Source organism: Lolium perenne, chromosome 4 (genome assembly GCF_019359855.2).
Source record: "Lolium perenne isolate Kyuss_39 chromosome 4, Kyuss_2.0, whole genome shotgun sequence".
NCBI lineage: Eukaryota > Viridiplantae > Streptophyta > Magnoliopsida > Poales > Poaceae > Lolium > Lolium perenne.
This window is the reverse complement of record NC_067247.2, coordinates 139,949,823-139,976,312: the sequence shown is the minus strand read 5'-3', so window position 1 is coordinate 139,976,312 and position 26,490 is coordinate 139,949,823. Positions and strand designations below refer to the sequence as shown.

General features: G+C 45.4%; 1 protein-coding gene across 1 annotated transcript; it reads right to left on the bottom strand.

The window, feature by feature from the left end:
- Nucleotides 1–5,489: 5,489 nt before the first annotated feature.
- On the bottom strand, nt 5,490–11,655 carry LOC139839145 (uncharacterized). Its single transcript, XM_071829190.1, has 7 exons — nt 11,529–11,655; nt 9,852–10,026; nt 6,820–7,021; nt 6,400–6,719; nt 6,077–6,314; nt 5,907–5,979; nt 5,490–5,806 (listed from the first exon to the last, which is right to left on the bottom strand). Exons 1-7 carry the CDS (start codon nt 11,653–11,655, stop codon nt 5,490–5,492), a joined length of 1,452 nt encoding a protein of 483 aa, XP_071685291.1.
- Nucleotides 11,656–26,490: the final 14,835 nt, after the last annotated feature.

The window sequence follows — 26,490 nt, the reverse complement described above, 5'->3', positions numbered from 1 at the left end:
GCCGAGTACTTGGCGTCAAAAAGCATGACTGATTACGACGTATTGCCAGACGTTGGAAGGGCAAATAAAGAATCAACTTTCAACACAGAGAAAAATTCTAAGGAGGTGCAGATTCACCCGACAGATCCAAAAAAGACGACATCTATCGCAAACGATATGGATATCGCATAGGAAAGCGCGCTCGTCAAGTTCCTCCGTGAGAACTGGAAAATCTTTGCATGGTGTCCAGCTGACATGCCAGGAGTACCCAGGGAACTTGCCGAGCACCACCTAAATTTGGATCCAACAGCGAAACCAATCAGACAACCTTTGCGGCGTTTTTCGGAACCAAACCGCAAAGCCATGCTTTCAGAAATAAATCGACTCGAAGAAGCTGGTTTTATCAGAGAAATATCTACAGAAGCCACATGGGTAGCTAACCCAGTGATGGTGCCGAAGAAAAACACGACAGTCCTTCGCATGTGCGTCGACTTTACGTGTCTCAATAAACATTGTCCTAAGGATCACTTTCCCCTCCCAAGGATCGATCAAATTATCGACTCCACGGCAGGTTGCGAACGTCTTTCCTTCTTGGATGCATACTCTGGTTATAACCAGATCAGATTAAAAGAAGATGATGAAGCCAAGACAGCGTTTATTACACCTTACGGCGTGTTTTGCTACAAGACAATGCCCTTTGGTCTAAAAAATGCGGGAGCAACATATCAGAGGATGATGCAGAAGTGCTTAGCAACACAGATCGGGAAAAACGTACAAGTATACATCGATGATGTCGTCATAACATCAAAAAAGGGGACAACGTTGATCGAGGATCTCAAAGAAACTTTTGACAACCTCGACAAATTCTGCCTCAAACTGAACCCGACGAAGTGTTCTTTCGGCGTCCCAAATAGGAGAACTTACGGGGTTTCTAGTTTCGGCAAGAGGGATTGAAGCAAATCCCGACAAAATACAAGCCATAGTAACAATGAGAAAGCCAACAAAGTTGAAAGAAATACAGCAGCTAATCGGGCGAGTCGCAGCTTTGAGCAGGTTCGTCGCCGAGGTTAGGAGAAAAGCGTTACCATTTTATGCGCGATAAAACAAGGAGATAAATTCCGGTGGAACGAAGAGGCCGACGTAGCTTTCGAGGATCTGAAGCGAAAAATCTCGACACCACCAATCCTGGTGGCTCCAAAGGAAAAGGAACCTCTCCTGCTATATATTGCAGCCACGCCCCAAGTGGTTAGCACGGTATTAGTTGTCGAAAGAGAAGAAGAAGGGAAAATCCATGGAGTGCAGCGGCCAGTATACTTCGTGAGCGAAGTCTTGTCACCTTCAAAACAAAGGTACCCTCAGTACCAAAAACTAGCATATGGAGTGTTCACGACAGCACGAAAATTGCGCCACTATTTTTCGGCACACCCGATCATAGTGGTCAATGAAGCTCCCTTATCAAATATACTGAATAACCCAGAAGCTACGGGTCGTGTCTCCCTTTGGGGAATAGAACTTTCCCCTCGGGACATCACGTATGAAAAAGAAAAGCAATAAAGTCGCAAATACTGCCGGACTTCATCGCAGAATGGATGGAGTTGCAAAATACAGACCTCCAGATTTATCGAGAACTTGGACCATGAACTTTGATGGGTCCAAGAGACTAGAAGGAGCTGGCGCAGGAGTAGTACTCATATCACCCGAAGGCGACAAATTGAAGTACATCCTCCGGATGACGTTCCTTAACGCATCTAACAATGAAGCAGAATATGAGGCTCTCATACACGGGATGAAGATGGCAAAAGCCTGCGGAGCAACTCGATTAAAAATCTTTGGCGACTCACGCTTGGTGGCTCAAAGCAAGTTATGAACCAATGTGATGCAGTCAATGATAGCATGATGGCATACAAGGAGGTATACAACGAGCTTGAGAAGTTATTCGATGGATGCGAAGTAAATCATATTAGCAGGTTGAGCAACGACGAAGCCGACGTTCTTGCAAACATCGGGTCACAGTGCCTTCCAGTCCCGCCAGGTGTATTCTGGGAAGAGATAACAGAGAGATCCACTAAGCCAACAAAGTCAAAAAAGAAGGAGAAGAAACCCTCGGGGGCTGCCAAAGAAAAGCAAGAGGACGAAGAAGATCAGGACTTGGTCATGATGATACAGATACCGTGGATGCAGCCGTACATATCATATATCCTTCGGAAAGAAATACCTGACGATCCAGTTGAAGCAAGGCGAGTAATTCGACGCTCCAAAGCTTTCACGGTGGTCAAGGGAGAATTGTATAAACGAAGTATTTCGGGCGTCTTGCAAAGGTGCGTCACACCCGAAGAAGGAAGAATAATTCTGAAGGATGTACACGAAGGAATATGTGGCCACCACGCAAGTAGTCGAGCTATTGCAGCCAAGGTTTTTCGGGCAGGATTCTACTGGTTGACAGCAATCGAGGACGCCAAGGACATAGTAAGAACTTGCGACGTGTGTCAAAGGTTTGCCGCAAAACCCCACTCTCCGGCCCGAGCTAGCACCAATACCATTGTCATGGCCCTTTGCTCAATGGGGACTTGATATGGTGGGTAAGTTACACAAATCTTGGCCAGGAGGAAAGGAGTACATGCTAGTAGCTGTCGATAAGTTTACAAAGTGGATAGAAGCGAAGCCGATAAATTCATCAGATGGAGCATCCGCAGTAAAATTCGTAAAAGGCCTCGTCTTCAGATTTGGAGTGCCCCACAGCATCGTCACAGACAACGGCAGCAACTTCACATCCCATGAATTCAAAGATTATTGCGAAGAGGTGGGTATTAAGCTGAACTTTGCGTCGCTTGCACATCCTCAAACCAATGGGCAAGTCGAGAAAGCCAATGGCATCATCTGCAATGGTATCAAGAAGCGCTTGTTAGGACCACCGGAAAAAGCTCGACATACCTGTCCATAAGAACTACCAAGCGTGTTGTGGAGCATCCGAACAACACCAAACACAGCAACGCAGGAAACTCCGTTTTTCCTGGTTCATGGAGCAGAGGCAGTACTACCAATCGAGATAGAGCACAACTCTCCACGTGTCGCTGAATATGATGAAGAAACGTCGAGAAGAGTGCTAGAAGACGACATCGACGCACTTGATGAAGCTCGAGATGAAGTATTATCTCGGGTAACCAAATATCAACAGGACTTGAAGAATTACCACAGTCGACGTTTGCGGCCAAGATCTTTTCAGGTGGGAGACCTAGTTCTTCGGCTCACGCAAAAAAGTCATGAAAAACTCGAGTCACCATGGCTTGGCCCGTACATTGTCACGGAAGTAATTGGAGGAGGAGCATACAGAATAAAGGACAAGAAGACAGGGGTGGAGGAGCCAAACCCCTGGAACGTGGCGCAACTTAGGCGTTTTACGCCTAGAGTCAAAAATATAGTCTTTGTAAAGCTTCAATGTACTGAAACGCCCGCGAGTTTTCAGACGCACTCTTTTCCTTTTTCGGGGCACCGAGTGGGGCCGGAGAAGGTTTTTAATGAGGCGGGCTCGCGGTGCTGCAATATAATAAAGATAGTGACAATATAACTTTTCTTCTTTATCGACATGACCAAAGTCTTCGCTCCGACGAATATCAATATAGTTCATCGACAAAAGAAAAAACTTGCCTTGGTATTCAAATACCTCGTGAGTCAACAAAAATACAAAATAGTGCTCAATAAAAAGCTTGGGGGCTCATATTCGCCTTAAATATATAAATGCCTTGGTTCAAAACCTCGCAAGTATACAAATATAGTAAAGAGTCACCGAAACACTCGGGGGCTAAACAAACAGAGAAATATAATGATTGCTTTACAATATAGTCATGGATTACAAAGAAGAAATATCTACAAGAAGAAACTAACTAGTCTTGATTCAATATGTCATCAAGAGTAACTCTGTTTTCCTCAGGGGCAGCACCAAGAAAATCGGCATAATGGCCATCGGCAAAAAAGTCGGCATCCATCCGAAGCAGGTCCTCAATCATTTCTTCGGCTATAGGCGTAACCTTCGTGTTAATCCTGTCAACACCAACCCTCCGCCGTTTTACTTTTTGGTGAACCTTCTCGACAACCTGGGTAAGGTCAAGCTTCGAGTGGCAGATTTGGAGCATGATAAGAGCAAATGCGGCGCCGGCTACTAGTTGAGCTTTGACAAAATCATGGATCTGCGAGCATCCTTGAACCTTTCCATCAATTCAGAAGAGTTTTTGGTTGGACGTTGCGAGGAAACATGGAGTTGTAAACCATGGACAAGGTCTTGGTACAGAAGTCGAGGAAATCGCGAGTTTGAGAAGCGCGATCTTGAAATCTGACAATTTGGCGGGTCCTTTCCGGGGTAGCCCAAAACAAAGAACCATGGTCCAAGGAGAGATTAACAAGGAGGGTTGTCCTAGCATTCACCCTTTCTTCCTCGGCAGCAACATCAGTAAAGGCACCTATCAAAACAAAAAAGCGGAAACCTTCAAAGAAACAATAGTATGCAGATAAAGGATATCAGCGGATGAAACAGGCATACCCGACATATCTGCACTGGCTTCATTCATTAATTCGAGCATGAAATTTTCTCGAATAGTCGCCTTTTCAGCCTCGGAAGCAGCAATTTCCTTAGCAGCTACGGCCTCGCGAGCTTGTTGAAGAGCAATTTTCTCGGCTTCAGATGACTTACGAGATTGCTCCATCATCACAAGTGTTTGCTTCTTCGCATACTGAAGTTGTTGCCGAAGTTCATCCAGTTCTTGCGACAAGGTATCGTCGACAGGAGCGGTATCACCAAAAGCTTTCCTCGCGCGGGAAGAAGAAGGCGAAACATTGGAAGGAGCAGAAGATGGAGTATAGTTATCAAATATCAACTGAAAAATAAACAAGACAACATCAAATAACAAGCAAAGATAGAAGTCTTCATTAATCTCTGGGAATAATTACAAGGGCATTACAGTGGAGTTAAGAAAGTACGTGTCGCCAAATGACTACTTTGGCGACAGAAGCAAAAGAAACAGAAAGAAAAACAGAGGCATGCAACTAGACCTCCGGCCTCGAGGAGCTAGGAGTCGAAGCTGGCTTGATCCCCAGATACGCCAAGATCTTCTTCCTGTTGGGCTTGGCTGCCTTGATCAGCGACCTCCATCTCGAATGCTCTATCTGGCTGGTGTCGCCAACCTTCATCCAATCAAGCGTCTGTTGGCTGTCAGCAACCAGAACCAGGGCAACAGTACTCTCGACAAAGAACCTTCATATTCTCCTGACGCATCTTCAATCCCAGGTCTTCCGACGAATTGAAAAGCTTGGCAAGGGCAAGGAAAGTCGAAGGTTCCTCTTTCTTCGGGAAGAAGTAGGGGAACAACGCCGACAAACTCGCACTGGCATTGGCCACGCCTTCACGAATTTCGCGCCCATGGAACTCCAGAAGAGAAAGTGCATCAAGGAGAGGGTCATTGACAGGATTATCCAGATCAAAATCCTGGTTTGTTTGGGCTGCCACACGAGACAAGACATCAGTCAACAACCAAGAAACAGGAAGTACAATAGAAGGGGTTGATGATATTACTCAGCGTACGTCGACTTTGCGACTTCAGACGCTTGATGATCTCTTGTTCACGCACAGTTTGTGCAGTTTTCTGCTCATCTAAGGCAGATTCGGCATCTTTGAGCCTTCTCTGCAGTTCCTCGACACTAGCAGCTTTCACCTTGGCTTCATCAACCTCGGCCCTGGCTTTGCTAGCAGCAAGTTCAGCTTTCTTGCGAGCCGCCTCACTTTGCTCGAGTTTTTGAGCAAATGCGTCGATACGTTCGTTGGCCTCTGAAAGTTTTTCTGTCGAGATATGAAAAAGAAAGAAAAGAAAGATCAAAAAATAGCGACGAGCAACAGGAATAGAAAGTCAGTGCAAAATAGCAAGTATAAAAGTCGTTACCTTCGGCTCTGGCGGCATATTCACGGTACCCAATAAATTGGGACCCGATGCGGAGAAGATCCTTGATCATAGGCTGTTCAGCGTGAACACAGTAAGAGAAACATCGGCATGAAAAAGAGAAAAGGTGTGGAAAAATAAAATAAGGAAAATATAGATGTCGACAGACTTACATCATCTAAAAGCAGAGTCGACGAACTGCCCAACTGAGGGGCAGAATCAACAATCTTTTCAACCCTTGCCCTTTTTGGTGAAGGGACACGGGGGCTTGATGGCGGAGTAGTGGTGACGACGTCTTGTTGAGGAGGCGACGTTTCTTCTCCTTCAACTAGCGTGTCTGAGGCAAGTACAGTACGTGATGTGCTTGTTCGAGGAGCCACGTCAGTAACTGGTACTTCTTCCTCCTCATCACTGATTGATCAAAAAATCAGCGATATAAAAAGCACGACAAGATAAATATTTCGAGTACAAAAATATAGCGAGATAGGTGACTTACGAGCTGATGAGGGATTCAACATAAGGATCGTAAGCTGCCCTCGGATTAGAAGGACCAGCTTCTTCAGCCTTAGAAGTGCCAGAATCCTCGGCATCATGCCTTTTCCTTTTGTTCTTTGGGGAAACTGCAGGAGGAAGGGATTGCGTCGATTCACTGGCCTCAGATTCAACTTCCTTTTCATGGGAAGCCGCAGATTTGTGGGAACCCGCGACTTCACTTTCAGGAATAGAAGAACCTGGGGTATCTTCGGCAACGATGCCCCGTTCTTCGACTTCTCCATCCTCAGGAAGAGGAGGAAGGGAAGTCATAGTAGGATGGTTCTGCAAGAAAACAGCGACAAAAGAAAAATTAGAGTAACACAAATACAATGAGATGCAGGGCAAATTCGGAACAAGATAGAAACTCGAGAAGGCAAAATACCTTGGGGAGAGGATTGGCGGAGCTGTATGGTTCCACGCGACAAGCGGAAGGAATAGGATCCTTTTTTGCCAAGCGGGAAACTCTTCGGATCAACTTCTCCAAGTCCTTTGCAGAAAGATCGTCGGAGATTCTATTGGCGTCGTTTTCACCAGAATACGTCCGTAGGGGATTTTTGCGAGCTCGAAGAGGCTGCACCCTAATCCTAAGGAAGTAGGCAGTGATTTGAACACCAGACAGTTCTTTGCCTCGAATGTTTTGCAGCTGATGGATACGAGACATGAGTGCCTCTGTCGCCTTTTTCTCTTCTTCAGAAACTTCGGCATCCCAGGAGCGGCGGCGTTGGATTCTGGCACTTCCGTCGAAAGGAACTATGTTGTGTTCAACGGAGTTGGCGCTTTCTTCGTGAATGTAGAGCCATCTCTTGCGCCATCCTTGGACAGAGTCAGGAAACTTGACGTCGAAGTAATCGACATCAGTGCGGACACAGATAACAACGCCACCTATGTTATAGGTGACGTTGTGAGAGCCATTGCGGCGAAGGCAGAAAATACGCTTCCACAGAGCCCAATTAGGAGGGACTCCGAGGAAGCATTCGCAAAGGGTGATAAAAATAGAAATGTGGAGGATGGAATTGGGAGTCAGTTGGTGCAGCTGAATCCCATAAACAAAGAGAAGACCGCGGAGAAAATCATGAATTGGGGTAGAGAGGCCACGGATGAGATGATCAACAAAACTAACCCGATACTCCATTGGAGGGTTGGGGTAGCTTTCTTCGCTGGGGAAGCGGATGGCGTCCTCCTTCTTCATGAGGCCAAGCCTTTTCAGCGTGTTGATGTCCTGGTTGGAGATTTTGGATCTTTCCCACTCAAGATCTTCGGTGGCCATCTTGGATTCGGGAGTGCTGTGGCGAGTGAGTCGCGTGCGCGGTGGCATCAACGGCAATGGGCAAAGCAATGTTCGTAAATGCGGAAGCTCGGAGAGATTTGGGCGCAGGAGAAGTTTTGCAAAGAGGAACAGACGAGCGGCGCAAGCAAGGGGATGAACGGAGGTTGAAGAAGGGTTTATATAAGAATCGGGTGAAGCAGTGCACCGTTGGATGAAAAAATCGTGGGGTGAGAATAGATCTTCTAGATACAAGGGCAACAAAGTATTTTTACTGAGATAGGCGTTACCGTACGTGCGCCGAAAAAGCGGAGGACGTGTGTCCCCCACTTGCACGACGTGTCCAACGTGGTGGAAGCAATGGACCCACAGGACAGAAAATTCACGACTACTTGTCAAGGATGAAGTAAATTTGATTAAGTGAAGAATGTCGACAAGGAAGTATTCAGAGATTGGCGACAGGATGAAATATTCAATACTTCGGGAGCCTTTGATCAAATACAAGTTTTTGCCCAAATGCTCGGGGGCTACTCCGACAAAAAGTAAAATTTCGAGTATGACAATATAGAAAATGTTGAGCCTACAACCAAGCACAAGTTCTTGGCTGTAGCCTCGGGGGCTACTCCCATCGGGAGCGCTGTTCGCGCACCCGAGAAATATAAAAATAAAGAGAGAGAAGAAGAAGAGGAAAGAGTTCATATTGCGAAATAATGACAAAATAGTGACAAGGTGGAATAAAATGTTGAGCCTACAACCAAGCACAAGTTCTTGGCTGTAGCCTCGGGGGCTACTCCCATCGGGAACGCTGTTCGCGTGCCCGATGAAATTAACAAAGGAAAAATAGAAGAGCAAGAGAGTATATTTCGAGTTATAATTAACTCTACATATACTCCCATCGGGAGAACAATATAAGTCATATTTGACTCAATAAAATGTGCCATTCCAACAGCCGGAAAAGCACTCGACAATATATTCTCAGAACGCCAAAGTTGCGATCAATTTCTGAATGCCGCAAATTTGCGAAGGTAAGACCCCAGAATCCATTCTGCTGGGCGTGGCATCGCCAAAGACTGCGCTCTGCTACTTTTATCCGTATCAACAGATACGAAGAAAAATCCTAACGGACGCGTTAGGTACCCGATAAATTTGACTGGGACTCGACAGAATGGTAAGACCTTAAGCGGCACCTGTCGAAGTTTACACCAGTATCCCGAGATCATGTCCAGGGACGTGATTTTGAAGTAGGTTTTTGCGGATTGCCACTAGAGCAGTTAACTAGTACCTGATCCGTCAGATGAACTAGCCCCAATTACCAATATCCCTGTACAATATAGAATTTTATGAGAAGAAATATAGAAAGATTAAGGCTTTCGGGTAAAAATAAACAGTGGAGATTTTCCCTGACTTTACAATTCAAGCAAAATCTCGGGGGCTACTGACATAGGCATCCCAAATGGGCCTGCCGAATATAGTACCCGGGGTTTATTGAAGGCCCACTACCCGAAGAATAAGAAGATTCGGGAGCCCAAGATGCGTTTAAGGAAGAAATAGAGTTGTAATAGGAAGTGTTGTAATCTGGCGGGATGAGTTAGAAACCGTCCCGAACTCTGTAAACTTGTACAACACGAATCCTTCGACTCCACCTCCTATATAAAGGGGGAGTCGAGGGACGAAGAATCGATCGAATCATTGTCTGCAAATCCTAGTTTTCACAATCGTCGAGTACTTTTCGGCTGAAACCTTCGAGATCTACTTACCCTCTACTTCTAACTAAACCCTAGCCTACAATCCATAGGCATTGACAAGTTAATCCCTTGTCACCGGTTTTTTTATCTTATTCTGTAGGTAGCTGCAGGTTGTGCTGCAGGAAGTGTTGGCACAGAGGATTCATCTGCTCTGGATCCTGCTCCAGATCGGCATGCACGTCCAGGTGGAGAAGATCCTGCTATCGGAGCCTCATCATTTTGTGCAGAGCTGGTCCCGCCTGTCCCCTACGTGGCAGTCTCCTGGTGGCTAGATGCGTGAGTGGAGGAGGATGCAGGGGACCAGCGTTCGGTAGTGGCGGGGCCATGCGACGTGGAGCGGCTGGATTGGCGCGGAGGAGAGCGGGAATTCGCCGACCGGTGGCCTGACATGCCTGACGCGCCCACAAATCCCGGCGAGGATTCGGTGTCAGCGGAATGTTCTTCCGTGATCCGAGGCTGATCCGCCTCGTGTCTAGTGCCAGCTGCAGCTTCTTGTACATGAACTTGTACAACTCCATTTGAGCTGATTTCTGCATCGTTTTGCATGCGATTTTCTCCTGCAGTTTGCTGTGCCTGTGAACTTAAAATACCAGGCATATTAGAGTCATTAGGTGTTAGATAATTGCAATGTTTTTCCCCCTCATGAGATGACACCGATGGATTTTGAAGATGCTCAGGCAGGAGAAGAATGTCTTGACAAAGTAGAGAACCAGCATTGGGATGAAGGTGAGCAAAAGGGAAGACTGTCTCATCGAAAACTACATCACGTGAAATGTAGACCCTACCAGAGGTGACATCTAGACATTTGCAATTTTATGCATTGGACTATACCCAAGAAAGACGCATTGTTTTGATCGAAAAGCAAGTTTGCGTTTGTTGTATGGTCTAAGATTAGGCCAACAAGCACAGCCAAAGGTGCGAAGAGAGGCATAGTCAGGTGTCTTGTGGAATAGTTTTTTGACTGGTGTGTCATGATCAATGATTTTAGAGGGAAGCATATTGATGAGATATGTTGCAGTTAGGAAAGCTTCATTCCAGAATTTTAAAGGCATGGATGCATTGGAAAGGAGAGCAAGCCCTACTTATACAATGTGACGGTGCTTGCGTTCAGCTGATCCATTTTGTTGATGAGCATGTGGACAAGATACATGATGTTCAATGCCAATTTTTTGAAAAAAGGAGTTGAGCTTCTCATACTTACCACCCCAATCAGATTGTAGAGCAAGAATTTTTGTATTGAATTGTCGTTCAACAAGTTGTTGGAAATTGTGAAAATTTTGGAACACATCAGACATTTTCTTAAGGAGATAAATCCATACAAATTTGCTAAAAACATAAATGAAGCTTACATAATAGTTGTATGGCCCTACTAAACTAGGTGCAGGTCCCCAGACATCGCAGAACACAAGTTGGAGAGGGGCAGTGGATACACTAGTAGATCTTTCATATGGGAGTTGATGACTTTTTGCTCTTTGACAGGAATCACAAACCGACTCAAGACTAGGCTTACTTGAGCATGGAAGCTCATACTTGCTAAGAACTTGTTGAACTATTCGAAAAGAAGCATGACCTAAGCGACTATGCCACCGTGAAGCTGAAGGCTTGGTAGCACTAAAAACTTGTTTATTCTTGACTGGCGATGATGATATCAAGGGATAGAGGCCTCGTGTGCATCTACCCTTAAGAAGAACCCTCTTCGTGGCTTGATCCTTAACAAAAAAACACCAAGGATGAAATTCAATAAAAACATAATTGTCAAGAGTAAATCGATGAATAGAAACAAGATTTTTGTGGCATGTGGAACATGAAGGACATTTTTAGGGTGTAAGTTTTGTGAGGGGGTATTAACAATTGCATGACCAACATGACTAATGCTCATACCTTGTCCATTGGCCGCATGGATTTGCTCGCGACCATGGTACTTCTCCTTCATGGTGAGCTTGTTGAGCTCACCGGTGATATGATCGGTAGCACCGGTATCAATACCAGTTAGGCAGTTAGTGTCCACTCCATAGGACACCGCATTGGCGCCCTTGTCCACCTCTTATTCGCCTTCATGTCCGGGCTTTCCGCAGATCTGACAGGAGACAGAGTCACGGTCCTTGCCATCCCCCTGCCTCCACGCCTGCGACGTGCGTTGCCGCAGTGCCGCCACGTTGTCCGCGGCCCTGACCACGGTTACGACCGCGGCCGCTGCAGCGTCCTCCATTTTTGCCACGTCCTCATGGCCCTCCGTGCCCACGCTGACCGGAATTGACAGAGGCGCTGCCATAGGCACCGTCGGTGAGGAGATCCATGCGGCTGTCGTAGGCACAGACCCGAGCGTACAACTCGCTCACGGTCATATCATCTCTGCCGTTGACCCCTATGGCAGCGAAGAGTGGGTTGTAGGTGTCGTCCAGGCCGGCGAGGAGGTACTCGACGAGTTCATCATCGTCGATGGGCCGGCCCGCTGCGGCGAGCTCGTCGGCGAAGCCTTTCATCTTGGCGAAGAAGGCTGCAGTCGTCATGTTCTCTTTCTTTGTTTTAGCGAGGGCGACGCGCAGGTTAGAGACCCGCATCCAAGACTGGGAGGCGAACATCGCCTTGATTGCCTCCCAGACGCCCGCTGCCGTGTCCATCCCAATGACGGAGACGAGGATGTCCGGCGTGAGCGAGCCAAGCAGAAAGGTAAGGACCTGCTGGTCCGTGGCCACCCACGCATCATAGGCAGGGTTTGGCTCTCTGCTTGATTTCCCGTCCTTCTCGACGGTGATGGTTTCCGGCGGCGGCTTGGTCTTGCTGTCAAGGAAACTCAATAGGCGAGCACCGCGGATCGGAGGCACGATCCGGGACTACCATAGGAGGTGGTTGGCTCTCGTCAACTTCTTGCTCACGGTGATGCCGGCTAGGGCGTTTGTCATGGTGGCGAGGTAAGGAGGAGCGAGGCACATAGATTGGTTTTAGGAAGTCGGCTCTGATACCATATGATCGTAGAGGTTTTTGGGAACAATGGGGACTTCCATCGATTTCATGTTCATATATATATATATATATATACACCAGCACTATTCTGCAACCGGTTGCAGAATAATATTCTGAGCACCGACTTGAACTTCTCTGGACACAAGGTTGAACTTCCTGGATAAGAGGGTTGACCTTTCTATCGGAACTTACCTGAACTTCCCATTTTCTTCAGAGCTACTGATTATACAATGATTTCTCAACCATTTGGCGGAAATGTGCAAATGATATACCGTTGGATAGATAATGAAAAACCGCAACTTTTTCATGTTCACAACTTTCGCAGATTATGCACGGTTTAAATTTAATTTTGAAAATACGAAAACGCTTCTATATGGACAGAAAACGAACTTTTAGTTCAATTTTCGATTCACTTATCCAAAATGTTCAAATGATATACCGTTGGATAGATAATGAAATTGCACAACTTCTTCATGTTTTACATTTTTTCAAAATCCTCACAGTTTTTGAACAATTTTGAAAATACCGAAATTCGGACGTACTTAAAAACAAGCGGACAATAATTTGGAGGCTTTGTTTCAACCGTTTGTCGGAATGATGCAAATGATATGGCGTTGGAAAGCTATGGACTAGGCGCAACTTTCTTATTCCAATTGTTTTCTCTAATTCCTTATAGTTTAAGAGAATATTTTGAATTACTGTCCGCCCGTTTTATGTGACGGGCACCGAATGGTTTTCCCCGCGATTTCCATGCGGTATATTTAAACAATGCAAATGATATACGGTTGGAAAGGTGTTAAAATGGCACATCTTTTTCGTATCTACCAATTTTGCCAAATCCGAATGGTTTGAAACTAATTTTGGAAGTTTTAGAATCATGTTCCCGGTATATTTTATGGGATAACGATTTGAATTTGGTGGATTATATCCATTTGTTTGTTGGAAAATGTTGTAGGTAATGAAATTATACATATACTCTATCATATAAAGCTTTTGGTGGCAATTATTGGAGTCGTTGGTGATCAAATCGATGAGGTTTGGACAATAGATTTTCGCCCCGTAAAAACAGAGCACTGAACTTCGCTGGACATGAACTTGTACTTATCGGGGAAATGTGGTTGTACTTCTTGGTGCGGTTTCATGAAAGTGTTCAGTAAAACAGTGCTATAATTTTCACCACACAACATGTGCAGCACAACTACGCGCACCTGAACTTCTCGCAACAAGTCCTTGTACTTCTTGGCCTTAGTCGTTGTACTTCCAGAAATGTTTCGATACTAGTGTGTTTTACAATAATTAAACATGTGTTTCGGAATGATAGTTTTAGATTTTCCCTAGCCTCTATTTAAGAGATTTTTCACTTCCTAGATCTTAATATATGAACTTCCCAACATTGATATGTGAATTTATGTGTGAGTATTTTCTTTGTACAATTTGCAGTTCCTGTAATTACTGCTTGTACTTCCTGTAATCTCCGCTTGCACTTCTCGGAATAACTCCTTGTACTTCCTCACGGATGACGGGATTACTTTGTTTTTCTACATCTGGATTTTGTCGGTTTCCTTGTACTTCTTATAATAAGTGCTTGTGCTGCTCGTTTCGAATAGTTGTAGTGCTACATTTGGATTTTGTCGAATGGTTGTACTTCTCATCGCCGATTATTTGAACTTCCTCACGGATGACGGGATTTTTTTTGTCTTGCACTTCAAAAAACAACGCTTTATACTTCCTATAATAAGTGGGTGTACTTCTCATGTCAATTGGTTGTGCTTCTCGTAGTGAAGTATTTGAACTTCCTCACTGGTGATGCAATTATTTTGTTTTATCTATGTTTTTAAATTGTCGGTTTTCCAGTACTTCATATAGTAAGTGCATGTACTGCTCGTGTCGAATGGTTGTACTTCTCAGCGTTAAGTATTTGAAGTTCCTCACGGATGACGGGATTATTTTATTTTTTCCACATTTGGATTTTGTTGGTTTTCTCGTACTTTCTATATTAAGTGGGTATGTTGCTCGTGTCGAATGGTTGTACTTCTTAGCGTCAAGTATTTTAACATCCTCGTGGATGACATGATTATTTTGTTTTTTGTACAATTGGATTTTGTCGGTTTAATAGTTTTTCCTATATTAAGTGATTGTACTTCTCAGCGAAAGTGTTTTGTACTTTTGGAAGCACTTCAAAATGGGAGAGTTTTCTCAGATAATTTTTTCTCATACTTTAGGGTGGTTTGAGTACTTACTAAACCCGTTGTCCTGTACTTCACAATATTGAAATTTTGTACTTACTAGCAGCACTAAGTGCAATGCTCGTGGCTGTGTTTTACAAACCTACCATGCAACTTCACTATCGCGTTGCCAGTGTGACACACATGTACTTCTTTAAATGTAACCCTTCTACTTCCTACCTGATAACCATTTTGTGGATAATTTTATTACTTTTCTCTCCACTTCACGATGGGGAACGTGTACTTCCTGAAATCTAAATCTTGCACTTCTCTGCATGGGGTGTATACCCTGAAAGTATGTGGACTTCACGATTATGTTAACTTTGGTATTTTCTCGCCTGTGCTACCCACTATGAAACATTGTACTGCCTGGCGAGAAGCTCTTGTACTGCCGTCGAGAAACGCATGTACTGCCCATTATGCTAACAAGTACACCTGTATTTTTTTATTTTTTCCAGACGAAAATATAAAATAGAGCTCTATATTGAACTAATATGTCCAAAAAAGTACCAAGCAAAAATCTCAGAACTGCTGCTGTAGTTTGTATGCACGTGTGGTCTTATGAACATATCATCGAATAGACTGACGGTATCATGTCAAAAGATGTATTTATTGCTTGGCCATTCTCGTTCATTTATGCAGCATAATAAGAAGAAAAGGAACATCCGTGAGAGAAAGGGAGAATGTGCAGGTAAAAAAATGGAGAATGTGACTATGTGAGGGTGGATGACTGGATGTTTCGAGGTGCTTTCCCAGTCCAAGAGTCATCCTCGTGCAGCCATCATTTTGGATTCAGTGTACTGCCCCTCTCCGCGAACAGGAACCACGAAACGCAGGGGCAGTGTACTGCCCGTCTCCGAGACTTGTACTTTCCGTTCAGCTGTCCCGCTGCAGCATTTGGCGATGAAGCCGACGAGGCGATTCTTTGCTGTCCGGGGGCAAGCGCTGGCCATTGCGGGGATAATCCCGGTGGCGACGGGCCTGAAGTCAAGGCTAGTAAGCTCCTGGTGCCGGAACCCATGGCCTGCTCGTTTTCATCAGAGCAGTTGCCATTCCCAAATCTAGTGAATATACACACAAGTGGCAATCTGCATGGGCTTCATCCACGGGCTGGGAGTGGAGAGATATATGAGCAGCAACGCATGGCAGGGTACGTAGAGCAATATTAGGAAGATAGATAGAGAGGGAGTAGCAGCGTTGATTGCCACTTGCCACAGAGCAGCTAGCAGCAGCGTAGGTAGCAGAAGCACACGGCCATGCGGCCGGGCGACGAAAAAACAAAGTAGCAGCGCACTTAGAGGATGCGGCAGGAATAGAGAAAAATGAATTTCAACCAGGAATTTCACTCTAGCACCAACCCGACAACAAACCAGTCTTGAACTTCATACGGAGAAAGTTGAATTTCAAGCATGAATGACCTAAACTTCCCAGATAAACTGACAAACTCGAGGAAAAGGAGAACTTCACGGAAGATGAACTGAAGTTCAGAACATAAAAAATTTAATCAACCATGCGCTATGCTCACAATGACAGTAAATTTCAGAGATAGGATTGAGGTTGTTCCTTTCCTGGCGCCATCGTGAAGGGCCAGTAGATCCAGCAGGTCGACCATACACCCGACGTTCAGACCAGTGCGAAGTTCAGACAAGGCGCCTAAGAAATTCAGATATGATGCCAAAGTAAAGACGTAGGAGCGGGACAGTTCGAGCGGAGCTGTGGGAGGCTACAGGCAGAGCCATGTTCCTCCTTCACGACCATGAGGACTGTCCTCCTCTACGCTGTGCCGTCATCGGCGTCAAGGGATGCAGCAGACCTGTTCCTCTTCCTTCCACTACCATCTGTGCGGGAGACTGCCATCACAAAGAAACACATTGTGGCGTGTACGAAGTACAAGACGCCACATCGAAGAAGTACAGCGCCGGCGGCGCGGCAGGCCAGTTTTGGCGGTGTCGTGGCCGAGGCAGGGCCTCACACCGAGGAAGAGAAAGGGAACGACGTCAGGGGGAGCAGCTCCAGGCGGCTGTGGTGGCGCTACTGGCTGAGGCAACTGCTGGCAAGGGAGACGCCGGATGCGGCGGGGTCTGGCCAAGGGAGTCGGCCCAGCGCCGGTAGGCGCACCACGGCGGCGGAGCTCCATAAGAGAGAGCAAGACGGCAGCGGAGTTCGACGGGAACGGGATGGCAGGCTGCCGGGAGCAGCAGCGAACGGCGGCGCGGTGAGGAACCGAGGGCGGCGCGCAGAGCAACCCGACTCGGCGGAGCTCGACGGGGAACGGGACGGCGCGAAGAGTATCCTGGGGCCAGGCTTCCCGGAGCAGCAGGGAACGGCGGCGTGCAGGGCATCCCGGTGCGGCGACGCGGGGGCAGCCGGGGTCGGGGAGGGCGGCAGCAGAGGTTGCCGGGGGCAGTCTAGGCGGCGGCACAGGTCGGCGGGGGCGGGGAAGGCGGCGGCGGCGCTTCCCGAGGCCGGGGTAGGAGGCGGCCGCGGTTCCCGGACCTGAGAGCTGGCAGTGGTGGGTGCTGGTTGATGGGAACGGGGGAGGTGGGAGATGGTTGTTGGAATTACATCGGTTGACTTCTTTCTCCGCCCATCGGCCCTTATATGAACCGGTAGTGCTCAGAATATTAGTCTGAGCACCGGTTTTAAAATAGTGCGACCCTATATATATATATATATATATATATATATATATATATATATATATGTATGCCAAACAATGGTAGAGATAAGTACATGGTAGGTTAATACAGAAGGAGATAAACAGGGATTGATCATGATCTTATAGTTCGATCAGATCTACAACAAATATATCTGAACTACCATCTATCTCTAACTGAACTTCTGTCTAGGTTCATCTGAACTTCTGCGTGACAGACTGTACTCTAACACGCACGTCCTCCGATATTCCCGGCACGCGCGCAGTAACTTCCTCTCATCAAAAATAAAGTGCAAAAAATATTTATCGCACACGCACGCGTAAGGTCTAGGATCCTCTCATTTTCATCCAACGGTTGAGCCTCATCGTCTTTCATCTATAAGTTTTTACCCTACGCCTCATTTTTCCCCTTCACTGCGCCGCACATTCATTCGCTCCTGCCCCTGTTCTTCTTCCACCTCGAGCACCTCCTGTGCTCATCTTCCTCTTCCTCTCTCCGCTCCGCCACTTCGTCACCATGCCTCCGTGAACCAAGCTCACCAAGCACATCGCTCCTGGCACCGGTGAGCGTGTGGAGAAGGAAATGATCTCTGGATGGGAGAGATCCAAGATCTCATCGCATGACAAACGGCTGCTCAAGAAATTGGGTCTGTTCAACAAGGAAGCGATGCAGATGCCAGGGGATGAAAGTTCCCCTCGCCCTTTGTTGACTTCCTCATTCGCGGGTTTTATGTTCATGTGCATGAGTTTCTCCGCGGCCTCCTCTTAATCTATGAGATTCAGCTTCACCAGCTGACCCCTAATTTTCTCCTCCACATCTCCATCTTTTTCACTCCATGCGAGTGCTTCCTGGGCATCCACCCTCACTGGGGCCTATGGAAACGCCTTTTTACGTCCGCCGCAACAACTCGAAGAACACCATCTACAATGTAGGTGGTGTTTGCATTTGCGTTTGGCCAGAAGTCAGATATTTTGACTTGAAGTTTGCCGACTCCGTCCAAGGCTGGCGCAAGAAGTGGCTCTATGTTAAGGACGAATCTTTGGATACCTAAGAATATGTTCTTGCTCCCTTTGATTCTTCGAAAGACATTCAGAGGAGCAAATCCTGGGACGCAAAGGCCACAGCCGAAGAAAAAGCAGCCATTGAGTCGCTAATTGCTTGCATCCAAGAGCTCCAGAATAATGAAGGGGAAGAACTATCGGGTGTGCAGATCATTGCACACTTTCTGTGGATTCGAGTGCAACCTCTTCAGGCTCGCAAGAATCCCCTTTGGTTGTATTCAGGCATTGACGACTCTAACATGCTTTCCGAAGATCTTCCCTTGAAGGATTTGGAGAAGCTAGTCCGCCGCTTCACCTCTTTGAGCAAATAGAGTGAAGTCCCTTCTTACTTCCACGTGGAACCATTCAGTGGTGTCCATGCACTTCCAACTGTAAGTGTTTTCCTCCGAGTTTTACTCCTGCTTTCTAACTGTAACTGGTTTTTCTTCGGGTCTAATGGTTTTTGCCGTATTGTCTCGCTCTTTCTTCCTCCAGGACCACAAAACTGTTTCTTCCATTCCACTACCTGAAGGTGGAGATGTATCTGAGCGATCCGTAGTTATTGACGACTCGGAAGAAACTTCTGTTAGCGAGAGCGAACCCGCAGAATCTGATAAGAGTGCAGGTTCCTCTAACAAAGGCTTGGAGTCAGTACAAGCTTCAGACTCTGCTCATTTGATCTCTCCTCCTCCTACTACTTCTCCCGATAAGCGCAAGAGGAAGAGAAACCCTAATGAAGAAGATTTCGGCGCATCAATTTCCGAACCAGCCGCCGAAGAATCTTCTCCCAAAGAACAAGAAATCTTCAACACCTTCACTGCTACTGGCAACGTTAGCTCGTAAGTTGTTCCTTCTTTAGTTCCAACTATCTTGTTTTTTGACTTCCATGTATTGAAATTGTTGCTATATTGACATGGACGACGAAGAGGAGTTGGAACCCGAAACTCATGGGCCAGCCAAGACGAGCGCATCCCATATGTTGATCCTTTCTGAGCATCATCATGTCGCGCCAGAAACTTCGCTTCCAGCACACGTTGATCCAGAAGCGTCGACTCCAGCGCCCAGCCGCCAAGCACCGAAGAAGAAAAAGGCTAGGACGGGTGCTGCTGGTAAGCAGGAAATAGCCACTGGGAGTCTGTTAACTCCTGTCCTTGACAATGTAAGATATATTCTCTTGTTTGTCACATTATTTGTTTACTCGCACAATCTTCGACTTCCCGGTACTATATTTCTGTCTGTCAACTTTTTTGCATCCCTTGATGAAGGAGATGATTGATATATGCTCCCGTTTTATCGGGTTCCGCGACGAGGCTGAGTCTCTGAGAGGTACATTTTTACTGTACCCAATGCTTTTGATGTTCCTTCCCTGTTTTTGTGCCTTCATTTGTTCTTTCTTTCAGAGGTGTTGCGTCGTGCCAAAGAACGCGCCGATGATCTGGAGAAAAAGCTTAAGGCTAGCGAGAAAGGTTGCAAAAAGGCTGAAAAAGAAGCTGTTGATGTCGAAGATCTTCATCAAAGACTTCAAGCCGCTGAAAATACCTTGAGCGGTAAATAGGCCAAGCTCGTCCAACGCGAGAATGACATAATTGCGCGCTTCGAGACGCAATCCTCCCGATTTTCGAGTAATCCCATCTCTTCCTCTGTCTTTTTACTTGCGTTTTTAGTGCTGAATTTGTATCTATATTGATAAAGTCTTTCCTCTCTTCAGCAGAGAAAATTGGTGAGCACTATACCAGGACCAGAGCTTGGACGAAGATTGTCTCTTGGATACTCTCACTATCCTCAAGTTGAACTGCAAGCTGGCGCGCGCGTGCTTGGCGTCTACACAGACTGCGTTTGGACACATCTTCCCTCACTTTTTCTCGCAGACCACACAGCCCGAGAGATTTGACCAGCTCGTCAAGCCCTTCCATGCAAATGATGATCCAGCCTTGGCGCATCGCCAAGCAAGATTGAAGATTGGAGTCAAAGGGACTCTCACTCTCGTGGCGGCTAGTGGCAAAAAGGTCGACTAGGCAAAAGTTGCTGCTTTCAGGGGCCTGAACACTGAAAAGTGGAACATTCCGGTGAAGGATGCCAAGATTTTCGCGAAGAGACTCATCGCCGTCCTTGACCCGAGGTCTTCAGCTTCTGCTAGCACTGCCCAAACGGAGGTCAAGTAGACGAACTTGTACTCCCTTTCTTTTGTAGATTTTTTCGCTTTTTGGTGCTCCCGACCATTTCTGTAAGCGCCTTATGAGCCGTATATTATCAAATACCCCTTTATGTAATGTGCTATGACCATGAATGGAAAATTTTCCTCGCCGAATGATTGATGTCGATAATTTTTGCTTTCTAGTTAATTTTTGACAACTATACCAGGGCTGGATACCCCGAAAGCTCCCCTGCTGCTTCACACTCCACGAAAGTAACTGGAAGTGCTTCCTTGGATATTTCGTCGTGTCCTGGTGTCGTCGTGGTGAACAAACAGATGCCATGGGATGGCTGATGACCCACAAGTATAGGGGATCGCAACAGTCTTCGAGGGAAGTAAAACCCAATTTATTGATTCGATACAAGGGGAGCCAAAGAATATTTGTAAGCCTTAACAGCGGAGTTGTCAATTCAGCTGCACCTGGAAACAGACTTGCTCGCAAGAGTTTATCATTAGCAACAGTTTTATAGCAGTAGCAGTAGTGAAATAGAAGCAGCAGTGTAATAAAGACAGCATTAGTGATTATAGTAAACAGCAGGATTAAAATACTGTAGGCACAGCGATGGATGAACGGGCGCTGCATGGATAAGAGAACTCATGTAACAATCAAGGCAGGGCATTTGCAGATAGTAATAAAACAGTATCCAAGTACTAAACAACCATAGGCATGTGTTCTGTATATAGTCGTACGTGCTCGCAATGAGAAACTTGCACAACATCTTTTGTCCTACCAGCCGGTGGCAGTCGGGCCTCTAGGGAATCTACTGGCAATTAAGGTACTCCTTTTAATAGAGCGCCGGAGCAAAGCATTAACACTCCGTGAACACATGTGATCCTCATATCACAGCATTCCCCTACGGTTGTCCCAATTTCTGTCACATTGGGGCCTCGGGTTCCGGACAGCAATATGTGTATACAACTTGCAGGTAAGATCATAAAACAATGAATATCATCATGAATCAATAACATGTTCAGATCTGAAATCATGGCACTCGGGCCCTAGTGACAAGCATTAAGCATAACAAGTTGCAACAATATCATAAAAGTACCAACAATGGATACTAGGCACCATGCCCTAACAATCTTTTGCTATTACATGAACAATCTCATCCAATCCCTACCATCCCCTTCAACCTACAGCGAGGGAATTACTCACACATGGATGGGGGAAGCATGGATGGTTGATGGAGAGGCGTCGGTGTTGATGATGGCGATGATCTCCTCCAATTCCCCGTCCCGGCAGGGTGCCAGAACGGATTTTCTGGTACCGAGACGGAGTTTCGCGATGGCGGCGGAGTTCTGGATGTCTTCTGGCAAATTGGTCGAACCCCCTCGCGTTTTTAGGTCAGAGGCCTTAAGTAGTCCAGAGAGGAGCGTCGGGGGCTGCCCGAGGCGATGCCACCATAGGGCGGCGCGGCCCAGGGGCCCACCGCGCCGCCTGGTGGTGTGGGCGCCTCGTGGCCCCCCTCCGTCTCGTCTTCTGGCCCCGTCAATCTTCTGTGAAAATAGGCCCATTGCGATTATTTCCGTGGATTTTCCTGAAAGTTGAGTTTCTGCACAAAAATAGGACACCAGGGCAATTCTGCTGAAAACAGCGTTAGTCCGTGTTAGTTGTATCGAAAATACACAAATTAGAGGCAAAACAATAGCAAAAGTGTTCGGGAAAGTAGATACGTTTTGGACGTATCAACTCCCCCAAGCTTAGCTTATTGCTTGTCCTCAAGCAATTCAGTTAACAACTGAGTGCGATAAAAGAACTTTCACGAACACATTTGTTCATATGATGTAAATATTCTCATGATATGGAAAAGTACTTAGGCAATCCATAATAAGATACATGCAAATAAAGTCGTCTAATAGTTGTGTCAATCATGGAAAAGATACCAACAAACTAATAATAAGCATCATGAATCATGTCTATCAGAAGGATTGCAATGTTCATAAAAAGATATGATAAAGTGGTATCTCGCTTGCCTGTATTTGTACAGCAAAACATAAATGCCCAGGCACCTCTAAAATTCATAGAAAGACTAGAAGTAAAGATTATCAAAGATAAAAGCATCAAAGCTATACCACAGTTAACTATATTTTGGGACAAGCATATTACACTAAGAATGACAATTATGCTCTCAAGAAGGTGGTCAAATAAAGGATGATGACTCAACATAAAAGTAACAGATTGACCCTTCATAGAGGGAAGCAGGGATTAACATGTGCTAGAGCTTTTCATTTTTAGAAACAGAAGTAAAATTGTTTTGAGAGGTGTTTGTTGTTGTCAACGAATGGTAGTGGGCACTCTAACTACCTCGTCAACCAGAATTTCAAGAGTGGCTCCCATGAAGGACGTTATCTCTACCAGCAAGGTAAATCATCCCTCTTCTCTTTTGTTTACACATGTACTTTAGTTTCAGTATGGATGACACTCCCCCAACCTTTGCTTACACAAGCCATGGCTAACCGAATCCTCGGGTGCCTTCCAATATTCACATACCATGGAGGTGTGTCTATTTGCAAATTAAGTTGCTTACTGATAAATCAGGGCAAAACATGTGAAGAGAATTATTGATGAAAGTATATTAATTGGGGCTGGGAACCCCGTTGCCAACTATTTTTGCAAAATTATTGGATAAACGGATGAAGCCACTAGTCCATTGGTGAAAGTCTGTCAGGAGTAAATGACAAGGTTGAAAGATAAAACACCACATACTTCCTCGTGAGCTATAAAACATCGACACAAATTGAGAAGTATTTTGAAGGTTTAAAGGTAGCACATGAGAATTTACTTGGAATGGTTTGAAATGCCATGCATAGGTATTTATGGTGGACACTTTGGAATAACTTGGTTTTCAGGGATTTGGAAGCACGAGCAACATTCCCGCTCAGTACAAGTGAAGGCTAGCAATAGATTGGGAAGCGACAATCAAGAGAGCAATAACTGTCATAATCATGCTTGCGACAAAATAAATTAACGGAGGCGTAAGAGTGATACAAGAACTTTGAGGCAAAGTAAATCATCGAGGCTTAATTGACTTTTGTTTTTCAGTCATATGCATGCTTGAGCATGTGCCAAGTCGATTCAAATGAATTATTCAGAGGAGGATACCACAATATCATACCTATCTATGAATAAAGCAATGCAAGCAAATATTTATGACATGTTACTCATATTAATAAATTGGAGCTAAGCATGAGAGATCATGAACTACTAGACTTTCATTAAATGACATATACCTCACATGAACCAACTAATCATGCTCACATGGATGAGTATATGTACAAAAATAAAAACAAATAGAGTTCATACCAGCCTCTCACCACAGTCGAGTTGTCGTAGATCGTCATTATTGTCTTTCACTTGTGTAGCTTGAATAATATGAAATGAAAACCAAGCTCCAACCACCGAAGACCGCTGAACTCCATAGTGAACTTTACAAAACCAAAGAAGAACAACAAATATTTTTGGTGTTTTCGAATTGGAAACTAGAACAAAAGGAAACAGGTAAACAAAGCAAAATCTTTTTGGATTTTCTCATAGCAAACCAACGATAGCAAATAAAGAAAAATAGGAATGAGAAACCAAAATAAACAAATGGTAAAGAGAAACAACAGAAATATTTTTGGTCTTTTTGTGTTTTAGGAAAGAAACAAAGCAAAAACAAGAAAATGAAAACTAAAAGAGTCACATAAACACAAAGTAGCAGAAATCCGTCAAACTTGACAGCAGTACAGTAATCATTTTTTACGAAAATCTTCCTCTGTTCAACTCGAAAAGTGATCAACTAATGAAAGTTAGATAACAACATGGGGAACATGCAAAAAAATTGGCTTCTCAAAATAACGCTCTGGAAGTTTTTAGGAATTTTTTTAGTATCAGTCCAGAATCTGTTTTTAGACAGCACTTCCCCAAATATTATCTTCCTCATATTAGAAACAACCATAAGAGGCGAAACAAGTATGTACAAGTATCCGGAAATTGTAATATGCAATGAATGAGTGATGCCGGCATACCTCCCCCCAAGCTTAGGCTTTTGGCCTAAGTGGAGATCAACCCCAGCGAGGGTCAGGGTTCCACGCCGGTGGATCATACATGGCGTGGTCATAATAAGGTCCCTGTGCAGATGAAAAGGATGAAGGCTCCACATGCCCAAAATGTTGATGTGAAGAACTCGCTGCGTCGGATGACAAGTCGAGGGGTTCTTCGGCCTCCTCCGGGTCGTCCCCTGCATGATGGCCGCCCCCCTCTATGTATGCATCAAGTTCATCTTCTGTGACCGACCAATTTTACCTGGAATCAAGGTTAAACAAAGTAGGTGCAGGCAATCCAACTAGCCTTTCAGTTTTAGTTTTTCTCCACTTTTTCTTGAAAAAAGGTTATCTCATAGGACAGGTTATTCAAATTAGACCAATTAAAAACAAAGTCATGTTTTATCATGGAAACAATATCAAGTTTCTCTGTAGAGAGCTGAACATCAAGAGGGTGAGGTTCTACACCATGCATAGCTAGCACACGAGAGGCGATGAGACCTCCACAAATTCCTCCTTTATCACGGTTAGTAGAAAGCCTAAAAGCTATCAAAGCACCCAAATTATAAGTCCTATCATGTTGCAATGCAGCAGCTAGGAAAACCAAATCATGGATGGATAACTTATTTGCATTCTTTCTAGCAAGTACACACTTGGTGATAAAGTAAGCAAAATAGCGAATAGCTGGGAGTTGAATACTACGAATTTTACCACTCTCATCTGAGAAACTTCTCCCTTGACAGATCATCTTGTATAGACCCAAGAGTTCCTGCGGCAGTTCCCTAACCTTCTCACATAATCCCCATTGTGGCACTTTAATAGCTGCACAAAAATCATCAAAGGGCAAGTTGATAGTTTTATTATAGATCTTATATCGAACCATGGGGTTAGGTTGGGACCAATGGAATTCAAAATCCTGCACCACCGACATGGTTAGTTTGGCATATTGGTAAGGTTCACCAACAACAAAATCTTCTAACCCTGCATTAGAAATTAGATTTTGAACATCCTGAAAAATTCCTGCACTCTTCATGAAATCGGTGCATGGTTAGTAGGAGGGGTATACTCCCTCTTCGCGGTGGATTCTCATAACTTCATGCACCTCCAATTCATGTTGGTTGAGTTGGTGTCTATTCCACTCCATTTTCTGAAATTTTTCAACAATCATTATAAAAGTTGGTTTTGAGACATATAAATGAGGGCAACTACTATAGGAACTTGATAGAGTACTAAACATGCATCAAAACTAATTTTTGCAACTTAGAACAAGCATGCAAGCTCACTTAACATGTCACCTACAGCAGCAAAATACTCAAGATCTACTCAACCAAACAAAATTCTACTTGGATAATCGGAGGAGTCACATACCGGAGAGCAAATGTGCCAAATTTCAGACAGAAATCTGGGCTGAGCAAAGAGATCGAGAAATCCTGAGCTCTTGAGCGAAAACGCGAGTGAGAACGAACTGGTACGAGTTTTTTCGGGAGAGAGAGTGGAGTGAGTGGAAGGGATGACTGAGTGGGGCCAGGAGGGGCCCTCACCACAGGATGGCACGCCCCCTTGCTGGCCGCGCCGACACATGGGGTGCAGCCCTGGGGTGCCCCATGATATGTCCAAAATGTATCTACTTTTCCGAACACTTTTGCTATTGTTTTGCCTCTAATTTGTGTATTTTGGATACAACTAACACGGACTAACGCTGTTTTCAGCAGAATTTCCCTGGTGTCCTATTTTTGTGCAGAAACTCAACTTTCAGGAAAATCCCCGGGAATAATTGCAATGGGCCTATTTTCATAGAAGATTGACGGAGCCAGAAGACGAGACGGAGGGGGGCCACGAGGCGCCCACACCACAAGGCGGCGCGGTGGGCCCTTGGGCCGCACCGGCCTATGGTGGCGGCGCCTCGGCCAGCCTCGACGCTCCCCTCTGGACTACTTAAGG